The sequence below is a fragment of the Rhinopithecus bieti genome, unplaced genomic scaffold (genome assembly GCF_001698545.2).
Source record: "Rhinopithecus bieti isolate Rb0 unplaced genomic scaffold, ASM169854v2 scaffold_6907, whole genome shotgun sequence".
Classification (NCBI taxonomy): domain Eukaryota; kingdom Metazoa; phylum Chordata; class Mammalia; order Primates; family Cercopithecidae; genus Rhinopithecus; species Rhinopithecus bieti.
In genome coordinates, this window is record NW_016805647.1 from 3,959,916 (window position 1) to 3,983,803 (window position 23,888).

At 41.0% G+C, this 23,888-nt stretch overlaps 1 protein-coding gene across 5 annotated transcripts in view; it reads right to left on the reverse strand.

Moving 5' to 3' along the window:
- SMAP2 (small ArfGAP2) overlaps positions 1-23,888 on the reverse strand; it is a 51,439-nt gene that overhangs the window by 4,447 nt on the left and 23,104 nt on the right. For 4 of the 5 annotated variants that reach the window (XM_017873315.1, XM_017873319.1, XM_017873317.1 and 1 more), the window contains 8 exons: positions 13,701-13,834; positions 11,239-11,324; positions 10,135-10,213; positions 6,549-6,635; positions 5,413-5,494; positions 4,349-4,458; positions 3,387-3,552; positions 2,631-2,947 (listed from right to left, as the gene is read on the reverse strand). In XM_017873315.1, coding sequence (XP_017728804.1) covers positions 2,631-2,947; positions 3,387-3,552; positions 4,349-4,458; positions 5,413-5,494; positions 6,549-6,635; positions 10,135-10,213; positions 11,239-11,324; positions 13,701-13,834 — 1,061 coding nt within the window. Of the gene's footprint in view, positions 1-2,630; positions 2,948-3,386; positions 3,553-4,348; positions 4,459-5,412; positions 5,495-6,548; positions 6,636-10,134; positions 10,214-11,238; positions 11,325-13,700; positions 13,835-17,153; positions 17,177-23,888 lie in introns of those variants that run through there. The other variant, XM_017873316.1, reaches the window with a different exon arrangement.

The window sequence follows — 23,888 nt, forward strand, 5'->3', positions numbered from 1 at the left end:
TTCTCCTTCCATTATTTTTAGTTGTATCTGTTTGTCAGAATATAATGTATATTCTGGTCACTACCTTTGTTTTAGTCTTAGATTCTCAATTAAACATTCAATTCTCACCATCAGTTCTTTTGACAAAAATGAAAATGACCCCAGTCACCTCTTAGGTGGATGAAGTTTATCTTCTGTTAGATTCCCCAGGAGAGTCTTATAAGTGTGATACTACCTGAGTTCTTGCATATTTATTTTTTACAGCCTTGATACCTGAAGGCTAGCTTGGCTGGCTTGGCTGTAAAATGCTTGTCTTGTCTTGCATATACTTGAGCGTCTTTAAAATACTACTCTCCTTGTTGTTCTTTTTGTATTTTGCTATTAGGAAGTCTGATGTCAACCTGGGTATTTTCTGTTTGTCGTGACAGATTTTTGTGAGAAGGAGATATGGAAAAGGTTGGAGCCCTAAACAATATTTTTTTTTTTTTTTTTGAGATGGAGTCTTCACTTGTTGCCCAGGCTGGAGTGCAGTGGCACGATCTTGGCTCACTACAAGCTCCGCCTCCCGGGTTCACACCATTCTCCTGCCTCAACCTCCCGAGTAGCTGGGTCTACAGGCGCCCACCACCACACCTGGCTAATTTTTTTGTATTTTTAGTAGCGACAGGGTTTCACCGTGTTAGCCAGGATGGTCTCGATCTCCTGACCTTGTGATCTGCCTGCCCTGGCCTCCCAAAGTGTTGGGATTACAGGTGTAAGCCACTGTGCCCAGCCACCCTAAATATTTTTAATGTTCTTTAAAATCTGTAGGTTTACTGGGATATATTTTAGAGTTTACTGTTCTGGGTCAATTTTCCCTGATACACAATGGGCTCTTCCCCTATTATATCCAAGTCTTTTATTACTAGAAAGTTTTCTGGTGTTGTAGTTTTAAGTTCATTAATTCTGTCCCATATTTTATTTATTTTGTCTTTATTTCTTTGGGCATCTCCAAATATGTACGTTAGGTTTTCTTTGCCTAACTTCCATATTAATTTCCATCTGATTCTTCTTACTCCTTTCTATATTTAGTTTTTATTCTCTTGGCTGTTTCATGCCTTTCCTCAATGCCAAATATAGTTTTAGTTCAATCTATTGTTCTTTGGCTAACTTGTAACTCAGTCTTTATAAGAACATTTTGGCTTTTTCTTCAATTTCTTTTCTGAGTTCAGTAAACTTTCATTTCACAACATTCAGGTTTTTTTTTTTTTTTTTTTTGAGACGGAGTCTCGCTCTGTCGCCCAGGCTGGACTGCAGTGGCCGAATCTCAGCTCACTGCAAGCTCCGCCTCCCGGGTTTTTTACGCCATTCTCCTGCCTCAGCCTCCCAAGTAGCTGGGACTACAGGTGGCCACCACCTCGCCCGGCTAGTTTTTTTTTGTATTTTTTAGTAGAGACGGGGTTTCACCATGTTAGCCAGGATGGTCTCGATCTCCTGACCTTGTGATCCGCCCGTCTCGGCCTCCCAAAGTGCTGGGATTACAGGCTTGAGCCACCGCGCCCGGCCAACATTCAGTTTTTTATTCATTTTGGCTTTAAGTTTTTGAATTTCTGATTTAAGGTGTTTTGTCTTATCTGCAAATGTTTGTTTAAGGACATTTAATTCAGGTTGATAAATAGTGTAACGATTTTCTTCTGCTTTATGACTGCTTTTTGAGGGAGAATATTCATTATGTAAAATGTTTTGATTTTCATTTTCTATTTTCTTCTTGTAGGAGTTTTGCACAAATGTCAGCTGCCATGTTTGGTTTATTTTGTAAGGTCTTATTTTTTTTCTCAATCAGCAATAAGAGGTGTGAGGGTTTGGGGAGGCTTACTAAATTTCTTAGATTAAGAGCACCATCTTTTATTAGTGAAGTGGTTATTTTGGAAGAGGGAGGAAGGTATATATTCGATTTTGTGATTCTCATTTCCATTTCTCGTGTCTTTCTTTCCCTTCACCACCAGTCCTCCAAAGGGTACCTCCTCCTTTTAGGCCATGCCCATCTCCCCGAGAAGCAATGCTTTCCCAAGGTTACTATCTATACTCCTATATATCTCAAGTCTCTTATTTTTGATCCTCCAAGTAAACAGAGTTCTAATCTGCCACATCTCAGACCTGTTCTCAGTATGTCTTTGATGAGGGTAGGTCTTTCTCCTTCTGGGGAGTTACTTTATCTGTGGTATCACTGCTAGGCCCCTGCTCCATCTTCTGTTTTTACAGTCTCCTCTGTGATGCTGGCTCTGCTAGATTTGGTGTTTATATGCCCATTGCCATGCCATTTGAACCTTGTCTACCAAATGAGATTGTTGTGAGAATATCTGCATTCATTGTTTGTATAGGGTTTTTTTGTATGTTTGTTTTTGCTTTTGAGAATGTGTGGAGAGATTCAGATTTAGGCAGTTGCGCTTATTCTACAGGAATTCTACAGAACTGAGGAGTTCTTCCTCAGAAAGGATGACTTTAGACAGACCTTCTAGGGAAAAAAAAACAAAAAGCAAACCTAACAATGTCTCTGGCACTATCTCATTTACATGGAAAGGACTCAAAGGATAGTGGAGAGGTACAAAGTGGAGAAACAAACTTGAGGAAGGCTCAAAACTCTTGCTCCAAGTAAAATAGGGATAGCTTACCTGAGTAAGGTTCCACTGCAGCTGCTGAGCTGGCTGGACCCCATACACAGTCTGGGGCATAGCTGCCATACCTGCCATGTAGCCAGCCTGCTGGGTGGTCATCATTCCATTTGGCACACCCATCATTGATGCCTGCATGCCACCCATATAGCCTGCAGGCATGGCCATGGGGGCAACCATCCCAGAAGCTCCTGGCTGAGCTACCATGCCTACTGGTGGAGGCATCATGCTCCCCATTATGCTGTTAGGAGGTGTAACCCCAGGGAAGCTGGGGTAGGCTGTGGGATATGCCATCTGAGCAGGAGCCATGAACATTGCTGTCAAGAAAACACATATACAGGTCTGTTAAATGAGAGTGAAAAACATAGTCAGCCCAAACTCTCCCTGGCTACCCCTTTCCAGCTGGAATTTCTCAGGATTACTCTACTCACAGTGCTCTTTACACAGCAAAGTAGTTAGAGTCTCTACAAGGCCTGCTATGGCTTACCAATGGGCTGCTGACTGAGTCATTTTCCCTTTAGGGTCCAGATCCAGACCTTGAGTTAGACTTCACCAAAGTGTGACCCCAGACTCCACAGAAGTATGACTCTGAGTTACATTAATTTCTATCTGCTGATACTTTGGTCATGTTCAGGTTTGTTTGCTGTATGACATCCTGGTCCCCAAAGTAACTGTCCTCTGTCACAGTCAATAATTCCTGCATGGAAGCCCTCATGTCTCTATCTGGCACATGGCCATGATACCCAGGAAGTCTACCTTGAGTAGGCATTTGAGGCGTCTGGGATCCATACAGTGAAAGAATGGAGTCTTTAGAGAGCTGTTTCTTGCCTATTTCTTCTGATTTGCTCCCTGGCTCCGGAAACAGGTTCAGGTTTTCAGGAACAGAGCCAGCACTCCCTGCAGTTGGCATGGAACCTACAGCCTTAGGGCAAAGAGGGCAGGAGAAGAATTGAAATGGTTCTCATGGGGGTCTCCTTAAGGATCTCCCTTCCCTCTCTGCTGTTCCTAACATCTGCAGTAAGAATTCATGGTTCAAGTTAATAGCTTCCTGACATTTTTACCATTGAAATATCTGAAAACACCTGATAATTAAGCTCTGTTACAATTCTTTCCCTTCACCAAAACATGTGATTTGGTAGGAACAAACAAACAAAACAACCCACAAATGATGCAGCAGGGGGAACTGAGTTTAGATCCCAGTGTAGTCATTTACTAGTATAACCAGAGGCTAGTCACATAACTTTTATGAACTAATATTTCTACATCTGTAAAATTCCCACTTTGCAGGTTTGTGGTGAAGATGTGAAATTATTAATGAAATACACAAAATGATATACAAAAACTACCTCACACTATGCCTGAGACATAGCAGGCATTTCACGAATGGTAGCCATTAAAGGTTTCAAGTCTTCCTACCCACAGTTCTCTGGCAGTAACTCAGGCCTAGGAGCTAGCCTCAAGTATCAGCCTTCACAGTATCACACACTTTCCGTAGAAGCAACTCAAAGGGCCCACTCTTTTTGAGCAGGAGAAAAAAATGGCATGAACAGCAATCTTAGACTGTGACAGAAATGACACAATGTTAAGGGAAGAATGAAGAATAAACAAAACCAAAGTCTAACTCCACCAAGGAGGCATGACTTAGTTCTATGATTAAGATATATCAAAATCACCCATTTCAGAATGTTCTTTAATCCTGAGGAGCCCACAAGACTCACCTTTCTGGAACCTGAAGAAGAAGGGGATGGAACAGAGGCCAAGAGATCTAAATCCTTCTCTAGGGTATTGCCGGTCTTACTATTTGCAATGGAGCAGGACACAGGAGCATCTAGAAAGAGAGATCGAAGTTAAGATGCAGCACTGCTTATTAAGCCCATGCCTTCATTCTATTCTAGACAAAAAGCAAAAGTGGCCCATAAGCTCATGGACCTAGAAATCTAGACTTCTGGAACCACCTAGCATGGATGGGGCTTCTCGAAAGAGGCTTTACCCCACATTCCCAGAGTGCTCTGGGGAAGCCTGTAGCCCAGCTATCAGGCACAGGGCAGCAGAAGCCCAGGCCTGAAGGCTATTTCAGCACCGCAGTAGGGGGCTGGCTGGCTCCCTTTTGGCTATTAGAAACCTAAGTAGCCAATAACCTAAGTCAGCAGAAGTGGATGGAAACAAAGTGCAACCATCAGTGCTGTGAAAGGCAAACAACAGGCTTTCTTTCTGAAACGGTAGAATCACTAGTTCAGGATTTCAAAGGTTTAGAGAAAAATGACCACAGGCCATCTCAGAAACAGGCTGCATCTGAAAAATGAAAGGAATGCAGGCAGGGAGTGGAGTACAGGGAAGTGACATGAGGCTCAAGGGTGCTGTTTAGCAAAATTGCTAACATTTATGGAGGGTTCAGTATGTACCAGGCATGGGGCTAAGAGCTTTAGAGGCATTATCTCATTTAATCCTTCCAACATCTTTGAAGTAGAGACTCATTCTCACTGCACAGAGTAGGAAAGCAATATTAGAGGTTAAGTAAACTACCCAAGGTCACAGACAGCAGGACACTGGCTCCAAAGGCCATGCTCTTAACCACTACACCATACTGTCACTCTGAAAAGTGTCATGGTAAACACTTCCTTAGAGCAACCGTTCAGATATAAAACAGATCAGGAAGAGTGCGAGAGAACAGTCTTACCAATGAAGACAAAACTGGAGAATCCCATCTCTACCTATCTTCCAGGGTCACTGAGAATTCATTAAAATTTGTAAGAACATGGAAGCTGAAAAGTCCAACTCTTACCAAGGCCCAACAAATCCATGACAGGCGCTGTGGATTTTGGGGAGCTTTTCCGAGGTAGCTGTGGGTCTTCTTTTTTCTGTGGCTAAGGTGAAAATATGTTACAGAAATAAGCAGGTGTTTTTGAACTCTTTATTCCCATCTCCACTGTAAAGCCACGGTGTTCTTGTGGGTAGGGCTACTGTTATTCAAAAAGAGTTACCAAAGAAACGAAACTCAGGAAGTGTCAGGTGAAAGAATCAAGTCAGGAGGCAGAAGTGCATAAACCAAACCTGAAGCGAAAAACAAAGATATCGCCTGTGATTGTCTGGCGTCCTGAAGAGACAGATCTTTCTGAAACCAAGACAACCACAGAACAGGGGATCCAACAGAAGCAGCAGTTTTTGGTCCCAGGAAAAGCCAAGAATAAAGGTAGGTATCTGATGGTACAAGAGCCAAGAGCCAACAAATCTCCCAGTGGTTAGAAAACCTTTTACTTTAACACTGAAAGGGAGGTCGGTTTAAAGATTACCTAATTCACTCTGCCAATATCACTAGTGACTGTGTCCATAGACAATGTGATTCAGAATGATGATAAAAGACTCTTCCTTAAGCAATAGTAAGTAAAGTCCTCTCTCCCAAGATTCCAAGCTTTTATATTAGAGATTCTACTACTACAGGCACAATATGTCCTGTGGAAAAAGAAGGGTGTCTGTTTCAACATGACAAAGCAAGAATATAAGAAGGGATCATTTAAAATGGTCTAGTATGGCCTCACTTCTGGACTGTTCTTCATTGAAATCGGAAAATGGGGTACAGAAGGTCTAACAAGAGAAGGACTAATGTGGAAATAGCATCTGCTCAGAAGGTGTCCCACAGCCTTGGCATTCTGGCTTGGAACGTGCCTCTTGCTTAGACGGAACAGATGCATTTCCTGAGTTCCCATCTGACCCCAAAGAGAAGCTCTTACAGAGCAGATTTAGGCAGCAACTGGTAACGGGAGAGCAGAGATGATAGCAGGTGATCCAATCCAGATGCAGAACCCTCTAGCCCCAGCTGTGATGGTGCAATGGTACTCACCACAAGGCCTCCTACTCTCCCTTTCACAAATATACACATACCTTAGGCTGTCCATACAGTGCAAATACTTCCCAACTTACCATTTTCACCTTCTCGAAAACAACAGGTTCCAACTTTTTTTCTGGAACTGGTTCGCTCCCTCTTTTCCACTTGTCATCTTTTTCTTTCTGTAATGATTTAACAAGACAAAGAACACAGGGCCCAACGTGACTAATAGTTTGATAAATTATAATTCCAAGTGTCCAAAAAGGACACCCCAAATCCCTATTGATTCTGATGCAAGCTTGAGAGGCGGTGTCTTGGTGTGGAGCATGAGAGTTGACCTCTTCCACATTAGCCTCAATGCTGTATGAGGTGTCTTCCAAACACCTTAGGCACCCGCCCTCCTAACCCACTCAGGACTCTCAATATTTGCAGTCGAGGCTCTGTACAGACGCTAAAACATTTTACCAGTATGCTACCCATCTGTGCCCCAAATTTAATTTGCCCATGCTTTGAGAGGTCGCCCCTCATCTTGGTATACTAGCAAATAAGTTCATCTTACTCAGCTTATGTCCTTTGTGATATCATAAATTCAATCATAGGTCCTCTCAATAGTCATTTCTTTTTTTAACAGTCAGAAAATAAACCTTAATTTCAAGTTTACAGATTAGAAGAACAAAAATTAAGTTTTAAAGTCAAATAAACATCTAAATGCATCTAAATGTAAAACAAAACCACAAAGTAACCTTAAGAATACAGAGTACAGGCCGGGCGCGGTGGCTCAAGCCTGTAATCCCAGCACTTTGGGAGGCCGAGACGGGTGGATCACGAGAGGAGATCGAGACCATCCTGGCTAACATGGTGAAACCCCGTCTCTACTAAAAAAATACAAAAAACTAGCCGGGCGAGGTGGCGGGCACCTGTAGTCCCAGCTACTCGGGAGGCTGAGGCAGGAGAATGGCGTGAACCTGGGAGGCGGAGCTTGCAGTGAGCTGAGATCCGGCCACTGCACTCCAGCCCGGGAGACAGAGCGAGACTCCGTCTCAAAAAAAAAAAAAAAAAAAAAACAGAGAAAAGAAAAAAAAAAAAAAACATGTTTGGTCTTGCCAGTGATAAAAAATGCAATTTAAAATGCACTTTATGCAGAGCAAAAGATCTTTCTATAATGTTGGTAGGGATGAAGTGAAACCAGTACTCTTATACAATGCTGAGGAGAGAGAGTCAAATGGTACAACTTCTGCAAAGCATATTGGCAAAACTAGGAAGAGACAAATGTTGAAATCCTTTGACCTAGATGATACCATATCTTGTAATGTATCTTACGAAAATAGTCCAAAATATGAAAAAGGTTAAATGCACCAAGAAGTTCACCCCAGAATTATTTATGCTAAAAAAACCTTAAATAACAACACTTATGCCATGGAGGGGAAATGGTAAAATAAATTATTACTTTCAGTGATTTAACTACTCACTGAAAGATGATGCAACCATTAAAAATTATAAATACCATATAAGCGACATAGAAATATATGTTAAGTGGAATGAAGGCAGGAGAAGTCTATATAACTGTATTATAATTATGCCTCCAAAAAGAAACTATATAGAAAGAAAGGGGAACACACCAAGAAGATAATTATTAGCAAAGATAGTGAGAGTATGCATGAATATTTCACTTTAATTTTCATTTTCTCTAAAATAATCTTACAATCAATACATGCAGCTTTTTCATATGAAGCGTATGTCTTTAATACAGACATTTCATTTAAGTTAAACATGAAAAGAATAGTTTTTAACAAAGCCAGTTTCTTTTCATTTGATATTAAATGTCTTCACTTAGCAAATATTAATTATTGGCATAAAAATCTTCACAAGAATATGAAAAAAATCTAAGTATATTAAATAACAAATTCTGAAATAGCTTTTTGGTAAATGGGAGGTTATTTCCTTCCTAAGAAAAACATCCAGTAACCGCGCTTGCTTTCATGGGTACAGGACACCAGCATCGTAATCATGAATACCCTGAGGGCAGAGCTGCTGTTTCTACAATAGCTGTGTACAAATAGCAACTCTACTCCTTCATCATCTGAATTATCTCAGATACCCTTTGCTGACCTCATCTGAGTTCATATCTTTAGGCACAATGAACAGAGCTGGGCAGACAGACCACAGTTTTCTACAAATAAAAGGAAATGTGTGTGCTTGGGTTCTGTTTTTGATGATGCCATCCAAGCTGTAGCTGCACACTGGGTTAATTCTTTCTTGGCACAGATATGATACTGACAAGTCCCTTTTCTGGATGACTGCAAGATAAGAGTCCTTCATACAAAGTTGAGAAGGAATCATTTTTACCTAACTGTATGTATTACCTTACATTTACTTGCCTGTGTTGAAATTCACCTACCAGTTAAATGCCCTTTTCACACAGCTTCATAAGATCAATCTGAAGCGGATTCCAATTAGCTTAACTTTTAATTACCCAGAAGGGCTTAGAGCTCCACGCAAACAGTGACTTCACTGTCTATGATACCATTATTACATAACTAGAATAGATGATAGATAGGTAGGACCTGTGCTGGAAGTGAAGAATCCCTTACTCTCAATAATTCTGTGACTAGAGAAATAGCCAATTATTCCTAAGAGAATTTTCTGTAGAATCTTGTTAAAGGTTATTTAAAGGTCTAAATAGTCCTATCTATTGGTTCTCCATTAGTTGTCATTAGTTAGGCGTATTTTCCTCTTTCAGAAACCATGCTGTCGCTGTCTGTCCCCCTGTGTGTTATATTTGTCCTAGTTATCATATACTGTATTGCAGATTCTAAACATGCCTAGGGTGGAATGTGTTCTTGGCAACTGGTAGTCAGCCTCCTTCTGAAACCCTTCTCAGAAACAAGGGTCACATTGGCAATCAGTCCACCAACACACTGGTTATCTGCAGGTAATGCTGGAAATATACATTGGTCACACTGAAGGAAACTGGTGATTTAATTACACCTACTTTTGTTGATTTCATTTACAGGAAAAAAGTATATATGTGTGTATATATCTATGTAGATAGATATATGTGTAGTACATATATACATATATTGTTTTATTTGATCTACTATATGCAACATGTCCATCTCAAGAAATAATTCAAAACTGGGAATCATCAGTAACACCTTCTAACTACAGGTTAAGGCAAAGAATTCACTGATAGGCAGAAATTTTTTTCATGATATCTCATGGTCTTGATTCAGTAACTGGCACTTTTTACTTTTGCTTAAAAATTTATTTTGAGACAGGGTCAAACTCCGTTGCCTAGGTGGGAGTGAAGTGGTGCAATCATAGCTCACTGCAGCCTCAACCTCCCTGGCTCACGTGATCCTCCCACTTCAGCCTCCCAAGTAGCTCGTTACTACAGGCATGTATACCATCATGCCTGGCTAATTTTTAAATTTTTTGTAGAAATGGGGGTTTTGCTTTGTTGCCCAGGCTGTTCTTAAACTCCTAGGCTCAAGTGATCCTCCCACCTCAGCCTCCCAAAGTGATGGGATTAGGGGATGAGCCACCACACTTGGTCTACTTTTGCATTTTTTAAAAGATGGTTTTGGAGTATTTTGGTAGCAGTTCTTCAAAGTGTTCTCTGGCCTGATTTAATAAGCAAATTACTTATTATGGACAAAACTTGAAAGATGTATAACCAACCCTAAAGGCATTGATGTCCAGACTTCGGTCCATGTATTTCTTCTTCTCATATTTGTCTCGAATAAATCCTTCGACAGCTCTGCAAAAAGCTTATTAAGGATGAATCCAACTAGCCTCTCAAACAGTAAGAAGATAAAAGGTCAATTGTGTTCCATGGAGCATTGTTCTCCTCCTTCCCTCTTGCCTGGTTTCCCCACATGGCTCCTGCCTGTTCATATGCAATTTCTCTGACCAAAGCCTTAAAATGTTTCCTTCACAGTTACAGCAGGGAATCCTTACTTCCTATGCTTTTCCTTCAGTATAATGATAGCAGCAAGTGGAATTAATCTACAAATTGACATTGGAGGTGGCTATACATCTGTGGCTGTTCTAGAATAAGTAAAGCAGTCAAATGTCTATTTTAAAGCACTTAGGTCAATAGGCCTCAAACAAAGGCACATAAGTACCCCTTGAAAACATAAACTCTTGTGCCCCACTGCCAAATTCTTGCAGAAGTGGGTCTTCTGCAAGGCCCCAGATCTGCATTTAACAGGCTCCACCTGAATCCATTAAAAAAAAAAAGAACTTTAACAAGATGATCTACAAACTACATTTTGAGAAGCACTGCCTTTAGGGGATTTGGTTTTGTGTCCTAGGTGCTATCTCTGTTGAACAGATGGTGGAAGAAAGTTATTTGTTATTGATAAACTGGTAAACAACAGTTAATTCTTTCACCCAAGACATAAAAAGATGATAAAAATGAATGGCCATTTTGCTGACTGCCAGGGTTAACAGAGCACAATAAACTACTATTTTTAATCAAACAATAGTTTCAGAGATCCAAAATAAACTAGTGGAGATGTAACTTTATGGAAGAATTCACAGTGAAATCACTGCAATCTTAATTCCAGAGTGAGTCTTCTTCAAGTGACCCCATATGACAATTCTGACATTCGCAAATACATATGCTTTTTGTGCATCTTGGTTGCAGGACAGAGGACAAGCAAGGACACGGACTAATCCACATAGAGATGACCCAGTCACATTACAGGACTGGAGTCTTGTTTGACTCTCCCCAAACATCAGAATACCACTCAGCCTTCTAAGTTGCTCCAGAAAAGATACGGGTCTATCTGAGGTCGCCGAAAGGTCTCAGGAAGATAGGCTTCATAAAGTCGGTTTGCCTTTCCATTTCCCATCTCTTGCATGCACTGTGACCAAAGAGAATGTAGAAACATGGCATGTGAGATCAAGAAAGAACTGAAAAACTTCCCACCCAATTCCACTACTGTACAATTGAAGAACCAACCTAGAGAGTGTCAGAACCAAGATTCTGATTTCCAATTCATGATTCTCTCTACCTTACTAGGAATTCCCAATCATTTGCCCCAAGCTGTCTTTCCCCCTACTCCATAGGTTCCTTTTACTGAAATATCTGTGTACCAAGATACATTTAATTCAGTAATAAATCAAGATCTCATTTGACAGTCTTAGATACACAGCTACCAATTAAAATGTCTACTTGGCAGGCAATGATCAGTGTTACCATTCTGAGTTTATACTATTAATCAATTCCAATAAATGTGTTTCCCATTAGGCTTTTAAGTAGACTCCTTAACACTTGTGAGGGATAAATCCCAAGAGCTTTTTAAGTCTCCAAATCCCCAAATATCTTCATGGCATATAATTTCCTTCATAAGACAGAGTAAAGTGTAACTGAAAAATGTAACTCACCTCTTTAGACCTTTAATACATCTATAAATACAGTCTAAAGCAATTTCTAAAGTCATTTTCTCGTTAAGAGTAACCTCTTATTTCCATTACCAACTTTAGCAACTGGATTTGGGGGGCGGAGGGGCTTCCCTTTTACTCCCAAGAAAGAAAAAATTAAAATTAAAGCGTTTCAATGTAGGAAGAGAATAAAAAATAATGGAGCTATATCAAGGTACAGCTCTTAGGTCAGCCAGACTCATTAACTTAGGAGTCTCACTCCAAGCCCATCAAGCTAACAGCATGCAAGATTCATGTATGCATTCCAGCTGTTACAGCTTTTTTAAGATGATAACAATAAATATAATATATACATTGTCTTATTTAACATGCTTTTAAGGTTAATTATGTTTACATTTATTTAATTTTTTTTTTTTTTGAGACGGAGTCTTGCTCTGTGGCCCAGGCTCGAGTGCAGTGGCCGGATCTCAGCTCACTACAAGCTCCGCCTCCCGGGTTTACACCATTCTCCTGCCTCAGCCTCCCGAGTAGCTGGGACTACAGGCGCCCGCCACCTCGCCCGGCTAGTTGTCTTTTTTAGTAGAGACGGGGTTTCACCGTGTTAGCCAGGATGGTCTCGATCTCCTGACCTCGTGATCCGCCCGTCTCGGCCTCCCAAAGTGCTGGGATTACAGGCTTGAGCCACCGAGCCCGGCCTTATTTAAAATTTTTGAAATTTGAAATGTTATCATTTAATTCCATGTCTGTATGTGTCTAAAGATATATTAACAATCACAGAAAAGATGAGTTCACAAAATGATTTTTTTTTTTTTTGAGACGGAGTCTCGCTCTGTCGCCCAGGCTGGAGTGAAGTGGCGCAATCTGGGCTCACTGCAAGCTCTGCCTCCCGGGTTTACACCATTCTCCTGCCTCAGCCTCCCGAGTAGCTGGAACTACAGGCGCCCGCCATCTTGCCCGGCTAGTTTTTTTTTTTTGTATTTTTTAGTAGAGACGGGGTTTCACCGTGTAGGCCAGGATGGTCTCGATCTCCTGACCTCGTGATCCGCCCGTCTCGGCCTCCCAAAGTGCTGGGATTACAGGCTTGAGCCACCGCGCCCGGCCAAATGATATATTTTTAATATTATGTACCATTAAAATATTTTCCATGTCTAAAACAAAGATTCATGTATGCATTTTAGCAATAAAATATTTCCATAAGTCTATGATTTGGAGGTTTTTTTAAAAAGTGATTTCTTTTTTTTTTTTTGAGACAGGGTCTCACTCTATTTCTAAGCCTAGAGTGCAATGGCATGATCATGGCTAACTGCAGCCTCAACTTCTGGGCTCAAGCAATCCTTCCACTTTAGCTTCTCAAACTGCTGGGATTACAGGTACATACCACCAGTCCCAGCTAACTTTTTAATTCTGTATTTTGCAGAGACAGGTGTCTCACTCTGTTGCCCCAGCTGGTCTTGAACTCCTGGAGTCAAGCAATCCACCCACCTTGGTCTTACAAAGTGCTGGGATTTAGCCACTGTGCCCGACCAAAAGTGAATATTCGAAACTATAAATTTTAGACCTGCAAGTGCTAAGAGTCTTAGAAATCACCCAAAGATCCCTCTTAATACTTTTGTGGACCCATGGAGTCCTAGACCATAGACTATTTCTGTTTTTAAGGAGGTAAAATATAGGTAGAATAACTTGTATCTTAAATAGAAAAAATAAAAATTTCTGTTAAGGTACAAGAATTTGACGTAAGTGTTTAACAACTAAATTTTCCTTTATCTTTGCCTTTGTGCCCGGTTTGACTGAAATTCATCTGGAATTCCTTTTACATGGATATATGGGAGCAGCTGACTCACTCTTGGGCTAAGTACCTGAATCTGTTCTTGAGTCCACTGGTCGAGGTTAACTGACTTTACCCTGGATATGTGCACCCCCAGATTCCTGTGGATTCCAGCACATCGAATGCAGATGAACACACCAATGTTCCAAGAGGCCCATCGCGGCCCTGTGAAAGTCAGGAACAGGGCAATAAAGTACAAATTACAACATTCAAGGCCTAAACTACAGTATTAGATTATCAGACATTTCTGCTAGAACATAAGTGAAAGAATTTTTACCATAACCACCTGTTTATTGACTCTGCTCATTCCTCCACGTGTCAGCTTTTCTTTAGTTTAAAATTTTTAAGTGTTTAAAATTCAGTGGTTTTTAGTATATTCACATAGTTGTGCAATGATTACTATTATCTAATTCCAGAACATTTTCATTACTCCAAAAGAAATCCCAACCCATTATCAGGCACTACCCATTTTCTCCCAACTCTTCCCTCCCAGCCCCTGGCAACTATGAATCTACTTTTTATCTCTATGGATTGCCAATTCTGGACATTTAATATAAACAGAATTATATAATATGTGGGCATTTGTGCATGGTACAATTTTTTTTACAGTGTCTGCTAATACGAGTGTTGAAACGCGGATGTTATAAGACTGTTACTTATATTAAGAAAAATCCCAGGAGTGCAAAGCCATATCATATTCTATTTGGCTGAGCACCTTATATAAACAGTCCTCTCCCAAGAGACGTTTTAGTGGTGATGGGCCTGTATTCACCACTTTTTAGTGGTGGCCTATATTCGGTTTTCCCACCAGGAAGAAAGATAGATAAGGCATGATTGTCCACGGCTCAACCTGTAATTGAAACTGTGTTTATCCTCCCCCAACCCCAGGCCTATAAAATATGCATTCGCATTAACTTAATAGGATCCTTTCCCCTTAGGCTGATGTCCTTACTTTACTCAACTACTGAAGTATCTCATTTCTAGACTGCCAAATAATAAAGATGCTTATAGTAACAAAAAAGAAATCTCAAATATGAATTTTAATTCAAAACTGTTACAGAAGCTCCCATCCCCTGCCAGCTTTACTCATCCTAATAATCACTCTGAAAATTATCACACTCCTCTTCATAATTTTCACCCAGGAAAAAAAAATGACTCATATGAAACCTGCCAAAACTTACTGAAAAATCAGAAATATTTCCTTCTCCATTATCCCACTTGGCAGAAATTTACCACATAAAATAAGCATGACATAAAAATTAGAGGATGCAATAAAGAGGTGAAAAGACACTGATTTTCTATAAACAGGACCTACGCTTGGAACGACAAGGAGCACAAGACTTCAGTTCTTTAGGACACAGACAATTATTTGGTTAGCCAGCAGGTTTTCAATTTTAATTTTTATTTTTAGAGGCAGTCTCGCTGTCACCCAGACAGGGAGTGCTGTGGCACCATCATAGCTCACTGCAGTCTCGTCTTCCTGGGCTCAGGCGATCCTCCTGCCTCAGCCTCTGGAGTAGCTGGGACTATAGGCATGTGCCATTCTGCCTGGCTAATATGTTTATTTACTGTAGAGACAAGGTCTCACTATGTTGCCCAGGCTAGTCTTGAACTCCTGGCCTCAAACACCTCTCCCACTTCAGCCTCCCAAAGTGCTGGGATTACAGGTGTGAGCCACTGCGCCTGGCCAGCCTGAAGGTTTTGACAGCAGTTTTAATGAAGGAATGCTACAATCATGTGGCAGAAAATTAGTTTTAGAAATTTGAATACATGATATGATTACTACAAATAAGAATGTATATTTTTTGGCCGGGCGCGGTGGGGCTCAAGCCTGAATCCAGCCACTATTGGGAGGGGCCGAGACGGGCCAGATCACGAGGTCAGCGAGATCGAGACCATCCTGGCTAACACAGTTGAACCCCGTCTCTTACTAACATTACAAAAACTAGGCTGGGCGAGGTGGCGGGCGCCTGTAGTCAAACCAGAGACATAACTCGGGGAGGCTGAGGCAGGGGAGAATGGCGTTAAACCCGAGAGGCCGGAGCTTGCAGTGAGGCCTGAGATCTGGCACTGGCCACTCCAGTCCGGGTGACAGGGGAGCGGGAGGACTCCGCTCAAAAAAAAAAAAAAAAAAATGTAATTTTTTGACAAAGATATCACTTATTTACTATGGCAAATACTGCAACATCCTTATTACCACCAGGTGGTGCTCTCTGACGGAAATTTTATCCCAATGCCTTATTGTTATCACAAGCTCAGATTTATCTTCTAAAAAGATATTTAGTCCCTTCACATTCCTAGATGGATTTACATAGTTGGTCCACAATGTATCTTATAAACACAAAAACGATCTGCACACTTTTTTCAGGTGGGAGAGTGTCACGTCAAACACAAAATGAAAACCCTAAACTGATGTAAATCGAGTTTCTTAGCATGCTGTATATCCATTTTAGGTTACAGTTTTCATAAAGGAACTTCAATAAGATCTAAGTTACATAAGATTTAAAATGGCACCAAGTTAATATTTCATGTTTCTTAAAGCATTTTTCCTTTGCTCTAGATTCCAGAGTCTAGAACTCATAAGACAGTTAAGATGTATTTGTTTACTAACAAAGTCAGAAGCCAAACGCATTCATTAAAAATTGAAAGTCAGCTGTGAAACGTTACACTGTTTGCTTCCTGGCCTTAAGATGGGAAAAGGCAATTCCCAATCGTCTAAGCCACTGTCACAGCTCACACTCCAGAGTACTTAAAGTCGTTTTGCTTCTGAGGAATGCAAGGCTAAGACTTTGAGCCTTGGGGTGACTCTGAAGCCACTGACAAGACCTCAGTACAGAAATACAGGCAACTGTATTTTCATGGAAAGCCAGAGAAGAGCCTCTTCTCCCCCACAGATCCCCAACTGACATCCCTTCTGAAACCTTTTCCCAGTGAATATAGGGATAGTTATATCCCACATACTCAGTCTCTTTTAGTTTTGAGACACTAGATTTATTAGTGAATAACTACATGTTCCACAAAAGATTCTGAAACTAGAGAAAACAAAAATAAAAGAGACAAATGTTACTTATATGGCTGAAAACATGGGGAAATGGTGTAGTTACTTTTATTTCATTTTATTTTTTACAGACAGGGTCTCTCACTCTGTTGCCCAGGCTGGAGTACAGAGGCAAGATCACGGCTCACTGTAACCTCAAACTCCTGGCCTCATGCGATTCTTCCACCTCAGCCTCCCATGTAGCTGGGACTACAGGCATGCACCACCATGTCTGGCTGATTTTAAAATTTTTTTAAAGACAAGGTCTCCCTATGTTGCTTAGGCTGGTTGTGAACTCCTGGCCTCAAGGAATCCTCTCACCTCAGCCTCCCAAAGCACTGGGATTATAGGTGTCAGCAACCATGCTCTGCCAGTTGTAGTTATTAAAAGTATAATCTTTGCTGCCAGTAAGGACTTAGGTTTGAGCGCAGCTCCTTCAATGATTACCTGTGTGACCTTCTGAGAGACTGAGCCGTAGTTTCCTCATCTATAAAATGTGTACCATAGCATTCACCTCACAGTGCCTAAAACACAGAGGGACAATAACTGAGGACCATATATAAGGACGTGGTATCGAATGAGGTTTCCAGAACCCACTTCCCATTCATCTTCCTGATATGGGCCAGTTAACTCATTCATATATGTAATATATACCTACACTCTGTGCAACACCACGGAGTGCTTCTTTTTATTTTAATTTTATTTTTTTGAGACAGTCTCACTCTGTCACCCAGGCTGGAGTGCACTGGTGTGATTTTCGCTCACTGCAACCTCTGCCTCCTGGGTTTAAGCAATTCTGTTCCCTCAGCTTCCCGAGTAGCTGGGACTATAGGTACATGCCACCACACCCAGCTAACTATATTTTAATAGAGACAGGGTTTCGCCACATTGGCCAGGCTGGTCTCGAACTCCAGACCTCTGGTGATGCACTCGCCTTGGCCTCCCAAAGGGCTGGGATTACAGGTGTGAACCACCGCACTCAGCTAGAGTGCTTCTTTTTGGAAAGGAATATGAGTTCTGGTCCTAAAATACCAGAACCAAAATGAACTGAATATCAGAGAGAAGAAATTTACCCTAGACCCAATTTCGAAGTCTTCTAGAAAACATGAAATTTTAAGCAGCTTCCTTTATTGATCTTAAAATATTTCTTCAAAATGCACTTTTAAACCCTCGCCTGTTCCCTTTCTCTGCTACACACCCCCACCCTGCCCTTGTGCTTGCATATGCCCCCATTACACAGGGAAAAAAAGAAGGCCCAAGGCTGTCAGCCTAAGTGGTGGGTACTTGGATTCCACAGTACCTGGTATTGCTGCTGCAAGGCCAGCCTACTTTAATCTGGTAAACTTGCAAAAATGCAAGTGAAACCAATTGTTTTAACATAATGACCTCCAATTCCATCTATGTTGCTGCAAATGTCAGTGAGTTAAAAAAAGGTGGATCTCAGGGAGAGAGAGTAAATTGGTGTTCTAGAAGCCAGAAAGGGTAGGGTGATGGAGGATGAAGTGAAGTTGATTAATGGGTACAAAAATATAGTTAGCTAGCCTGGCCAACATGGTGAAACCCCATCTCTACTAAAAATACAAAAGATTAGCCGGGCATGGTGGCACGTCTGTAATCCCAACTACTGGGGAGGCTGAGGCAGGAGAATTGCTTGAATCCAGGAGTCAGAGGTTGCGACGAGCCGAGATCACACCACTGCACTCCAGCCTGGGCGACAGAGCAAGACCCTGTCTCAAAAAACCCAAAAATACAAAAATACAGTTAGAAGAAATAAGACCTAGTGTTCAATAAATCAGTAGAGTGACTATAGCAGACAATAATCTACCATATATCTCAAAATAGGTAGAAGCGAATAATTCAAATGTTCCCAGAATAAAGAAAAGATAAATCTTTAAGGTGATGGATATACCATTATCATGATTTGGTTATTACACATTATGTGAATGTATCAAAATAATCATGAAAACATGTATATCTATTATGTATCAATAAAGAGAGATAAACCAATTGTTCAATACACATTGGTCATGGTAATCAAGGAAAAAATATAAAAGATACCATTTTGAAATGTAAAATGAAAAGAGATGCTGAGAAGCAATATGCCAAACAATTTTGAAAGCGAAGAGGATAGACAAGTGATGTAAACTGGTAGTGATTGACACAACACAAGAACAAGGTCACAGATAAGTGCACATATTCAACAGGAGCCTAAGAGCAGGCTTGGGCAGCATTAAGCAATACTAAAACTAACATAGAATCACTCTGTAATAAGGGATCAGGGAAAATGAAAAAAGTAGATGGAAATGGATTTGGTTGATCAGTCAAGAAATCAACTGTCCTAAGTACCAGCTCAGTATCAGAAAAACCTGGGTTTACATGGACGTGTTGCATGTAATTTGACAAGTTTCTCTAGGGCTTATGTCTCCATTTGTAAAATGGAAAGCATATAGGTAATATCCAACTTATATTCAACTTCTGGACAGCTTCTACGTACTAAGTAACTACTGCTACAAATTCCTCTTGCTGCTGAAACTTTCCCCACCATCAAAGCTGCCAGGATTAGAAAGGCTCTGGAAGACAGAAAACTCAGCAGACAGAAAACGGGAACTAGAGTGATGGAGGGCTTCAAGCTACTATTAATATTATAATAATTACCTCATTGAGTTCTAATCTATGGAGTTCCAAACAAATAAATGTTGAGGAGAAAAAAAATTGATAAATTGATGGCTACCTATATTTAGACCTGCTGGCATAATGGACCTGTCAAAAAGTTCAATGGGCAGGGTAAGAGAAGGGAGAAAAATCTCTCCCATCTTCCAACCAAATCCTGTTGAATCTATCTTGGAAACTTTTCCAGAATCTATCCATTTCTACCTAGACCTTCTCATCTCTCACCTATAAGCATTCGTCTTTTGTTTTGGTTTTTTTTTTTTTTTTTTGAGAAGGAGTCTCGCTCTGTCGCTCAGGCTGGAGTGCAGTGGCGCGATCTTGACTCACTGCAAGCTCCACCTCCCGAGTTCACGCCATTCTCCTACCTCAGCCTCCCAAGTAGCCGGGACTACAGGCGCCCACCACCCTGCCCGGCTAACTTTGTTTTTGTATTTTTAGTAGAGACGGGGTTTCACTGTGGTAGCCAGGATGGTCTCATCTCCTGACCTTGTGATCCGCCCGCCTCGGCTTCCCAAAGTGCTGGGATTACAGGAGTGAGCCACCGCGCCTGGCCAGTATTCATTCTCTTAACATTATTTATTGTGTACCTATGTGCCAAGCACTTTGTCTGCTAAGTACTAGGGATACAAAGGCAGAGAAAATAAAGATGAGATTCCTCAATTCAAAAAACTCACAGACTAACAAGCAATTAGTCTCCAGAATCCCACTAGAATAATCTTTCTAAAACACAAATCTGTACAGATCAGACCTCTAAATATAAATACCTTCCATGTAGTCTTATACACAGAGGTAAATATGTAAATTGGTGCACATTTTCTAAATAGCATATTCCAAACTAAGCTCTCAATCTCTTGCTACAAAATCTCTTCCTTTTTCCTTCATCTTAGTCAACTACACCTCCATCCATTCCATTGCGTCAGCCAGAAATTTATGCATCATAAAACCTCTCTCTCCTTCAGCCCCCACATCACCAAGCCAAAAATATCTGTCAAATCAGTATCTCTTCTCTCCATCTGTATAACTATTTCTGTAATCTAAAACTACCAGACTCTTTTGGACCACTGCAATAACCTCCTAATAGCTCTCTCTCCACTTTTACATTCTCTTCTCCCTCGAGCCCAAACCAAAACCATTCTCCACCAAACAGCCAACTTGAGCTCTTAAAGAAGCAGAGCCACCTTCTGCTACTTAAAATTCTTCTATTACTATTGGATTAAAGAACAAAATCCTTAACATGGTTTCCAAGGTCTTAAAGGTCTAGCCCATGCCTCCTTCTGCAGCCTCTCAATTCCTATGACAGCAGCCTTCTTTCATTTCCTCAAGGCACCAACATGTTCCTTCCTCAGGGCTTGCTGGCCTTTGAACATGCTGCTCCTGCTGCCTAAAAAACTCCCTAACTGCCAAATGCCCCTTGCAGCCTGGCCAACTCCTAGACATCACGAGGGTCTCAGCTGAAATGCTTCTTCCTCAAAGGAGTCTTTCCTTAGCTCCCCAGTCTAAACACGACTGTAATCTCTCTTCTACCCTTTCTTTTGGTTTTTACCTTATAGAAAATTTCAAACAAACAAAAGCAGAGCATAATTAACCATGAGCTTCAGCAATTATCAACTCCTGGCCAATTTTGTTTCAGCTATACTCCCACCCACTGCCCCTTGACTCCAACCTTGGATTATTCTGGAGCAAATCCTAAACATCATACCATTTCATCTGTGTATACTTCAGCATATATCTCTAAAAGATAAGGACTTTTTTTAAAGGCAATGAACTTTCATTTACCCTTTACTCTTTCTTTCCTTTCTTTTTTTTCTCTCTCTCTTTTTTTTTTTTTTTTTTGAGACAGGGTCTTGCTCTGTCACCCAGGCTGGAGTGCAGTGGCACAATCATAACTCATAGCAGCCTTGGGCTGTTGGGCTCAGGCAATCCTCCCATCTCAGTCTCCCAAGTAGCTGGGACCACAGGCATGAGCCACCACGCTCAGCTGAATTTTTTATTTTTGTAGAGATGGGTCATTGAGTGCTGTTAAGAGTGAGGGGAAAAAAAAAAGTGAAGAAAAAAAAAAGAAATAGGCCAGGTGTGATGGCTCACGCCTGTAATCCCAACACTTTGGGAGGCCGAGGTGGGCGGATCACCTGACGTCAGGAGTTTGAGACCAGCCTGGCCAACATGGTGAAACTCCATCTCTACTAAAAATACGAAAAAAAAAAAAAATAGCCAGACATGATGGCATGTGCCTGTACTCCCAGCTACTTGGGAGGCTGAGGCAGGAGAATCACATGAGCCCAGGAAGCGGAGGTTACAGTGAGCCGAGATCCCACCACTGCACTCCAGCCAGGGTGACAAAGCAAGGCTCCATCTGAAAAAAATAAACTAAAAATAAATAAATGAAATAAAAAAGAGGCAGGGTCTCACTATGTTGCCCAGGCTGGTCTTGAACTCCTGGCCTCAAACGATTTTCCTACTTTGGCCTCCCAAAGCACTAAGATTACAGGAGTGAGCCCCTGTGCCTGGCCACCCTTTACTTTTTCTAAATCATACCACATTTTGTTACTATCTAATTAATTGATTAAGATTCTTTCCCACTAATGTGTGCCACAAGAGCTGACACCAGACCTGTGACATTCACTATCATATACCCACAGCATAGCATGATTCCTTGAACATAGCAGGGAGGCAACATTTTTAAAAAAATTAATTAAAACTGGCCGGGCGCGGTGGCTCAAGCCTGTAATCCCAGCACTTTGGGAGGCCGAGACGGGCGGATCATGAGGTCAGGAGACCGAGACCATCCTGGCTAACACGGTGAAACCCCGTCTCTACTAAAAAGTACAAAAAAATTAGCCGGGCGAGGTGGCGGTCGCCTGTAGTCCCAGCTACTCGGGAGGCTGAGGCAGGAGAATGGCGTGAACCCGCGAGGCGGAGCTCGCACTCAGCCGAGAGCCGGCCACAGCACTCCAGCCTGGGGGCAGCGCAAGACTCCGTCTCAAAAAAAAAAAAAAAAAAAAAAATTAATTAAAACTAAGTGTGCTAGGTGCAGTGGAACATGTCTGTAGTCCCAGCTATTCAGGAGGCTGAGGGTGGAGAATCACTTGAACCCAGGAGTTTGAGGCCAGCCTGGGCAACATATTGACACTCTAACTCAAAAAAACAAAAGAACTAAGTAAATCCTTTGACCCCACTTGTAAGAATTCATCAGGGAAAAAACAGGTCAAGTACACAAAGAAATATGTTAAGAATGTTCATTATTACATCTTTATAAAAATTAGAAACATCAATAGGTTACATTAAGGAATTATGGTATCACCATTTAATGGGGAAAAATTTTGGAGCCTCTATTTGATACAAAAGTATCTCCATGATATAGTAATTTTTAAAATCCAGTATTAAAAGAGTATACATGAAACAATTCCATTTGTTTATAATATGAATAAATGAGCTGGGTGTGGTGGCATGCCTCTGTAGTCCTAGCTACTTGGGAGGCTGAGGTGGGAGTATTGCTTAAGCCCAAGGATTAAAGACTGCAATGAGCTATGATTGCACCATGGCACTCCATCGTAGGGAACAGAGCAAGACCTTGTAAAAAAAAAAAAAAAAGAAAAAGAAAAGAAAAAAGAATAAATGTACAGGTATGCACAGAAAAAACATCTAGAAGGATGTATGTAAATTATTACTATATCTGGATAATGGGATTGTGAAACATCTATTTTCTTCTCTATATATACTCTCTGAATTGTTTGCAATGAGCTTTCTATTAACTTTGCAGTGGGAAAAACCAGTATAGACATCATAAAAATAAAACAACGCGAGCATCCAGGGCTTCTTACTGGCTGTAGGATAAGCTGAAACTCCTTAACATGATATATAAAGTCTGTTGAGAGCCTTGTGCTTTACACGTGCTGAGGAAGTCATAATTCTGAAATATGCGACACACTCAAATCTCTTTGACTACACCATTCTTTCTACCTGGAATGGCTTTCTCCCTCATTCCCTGCTTGACAAAGTTAAAAATCCAGTTCATCTATGACACCCTCCAGTGGAATAAACCTTAACTCCCTCTATCGCTAATAGCCCAGATAATAGCTTTGTTCTTCTAATACTTAATATCTTGTTCGAGTTGCTTACAGGTCTCTCCTGTCCTCAACAGACTATGAGCTCTGGAAGGCAATGACCATGTTCCTTCATCGTTTATCCCAAACACTTGACACAATGCTAGCAAACAGAAGATGGTACACAATAAATGTGTGTTGAATGAGTTAACCAACAAGCAACATAAATGTATATATTCTTCCTGTTTTGCAAAATGAAAGGAGAAGAAGTTTTCACATGCCTTAAAGGATAGGGTATAACACAGAAAACGGATTAGGCTACTTTGGAGAGGCTTCAAAAGCAGAACTGGCACTAAGGAGTAGAAGTTGATTTTAGCACACTCTGGGGAAAAATTTTCTAACAATTAAGGTTGTGTAAAAACAAATGCAGCATATCCAGAAATTGTAAAATCCCAGTTAGTGCAGTGTT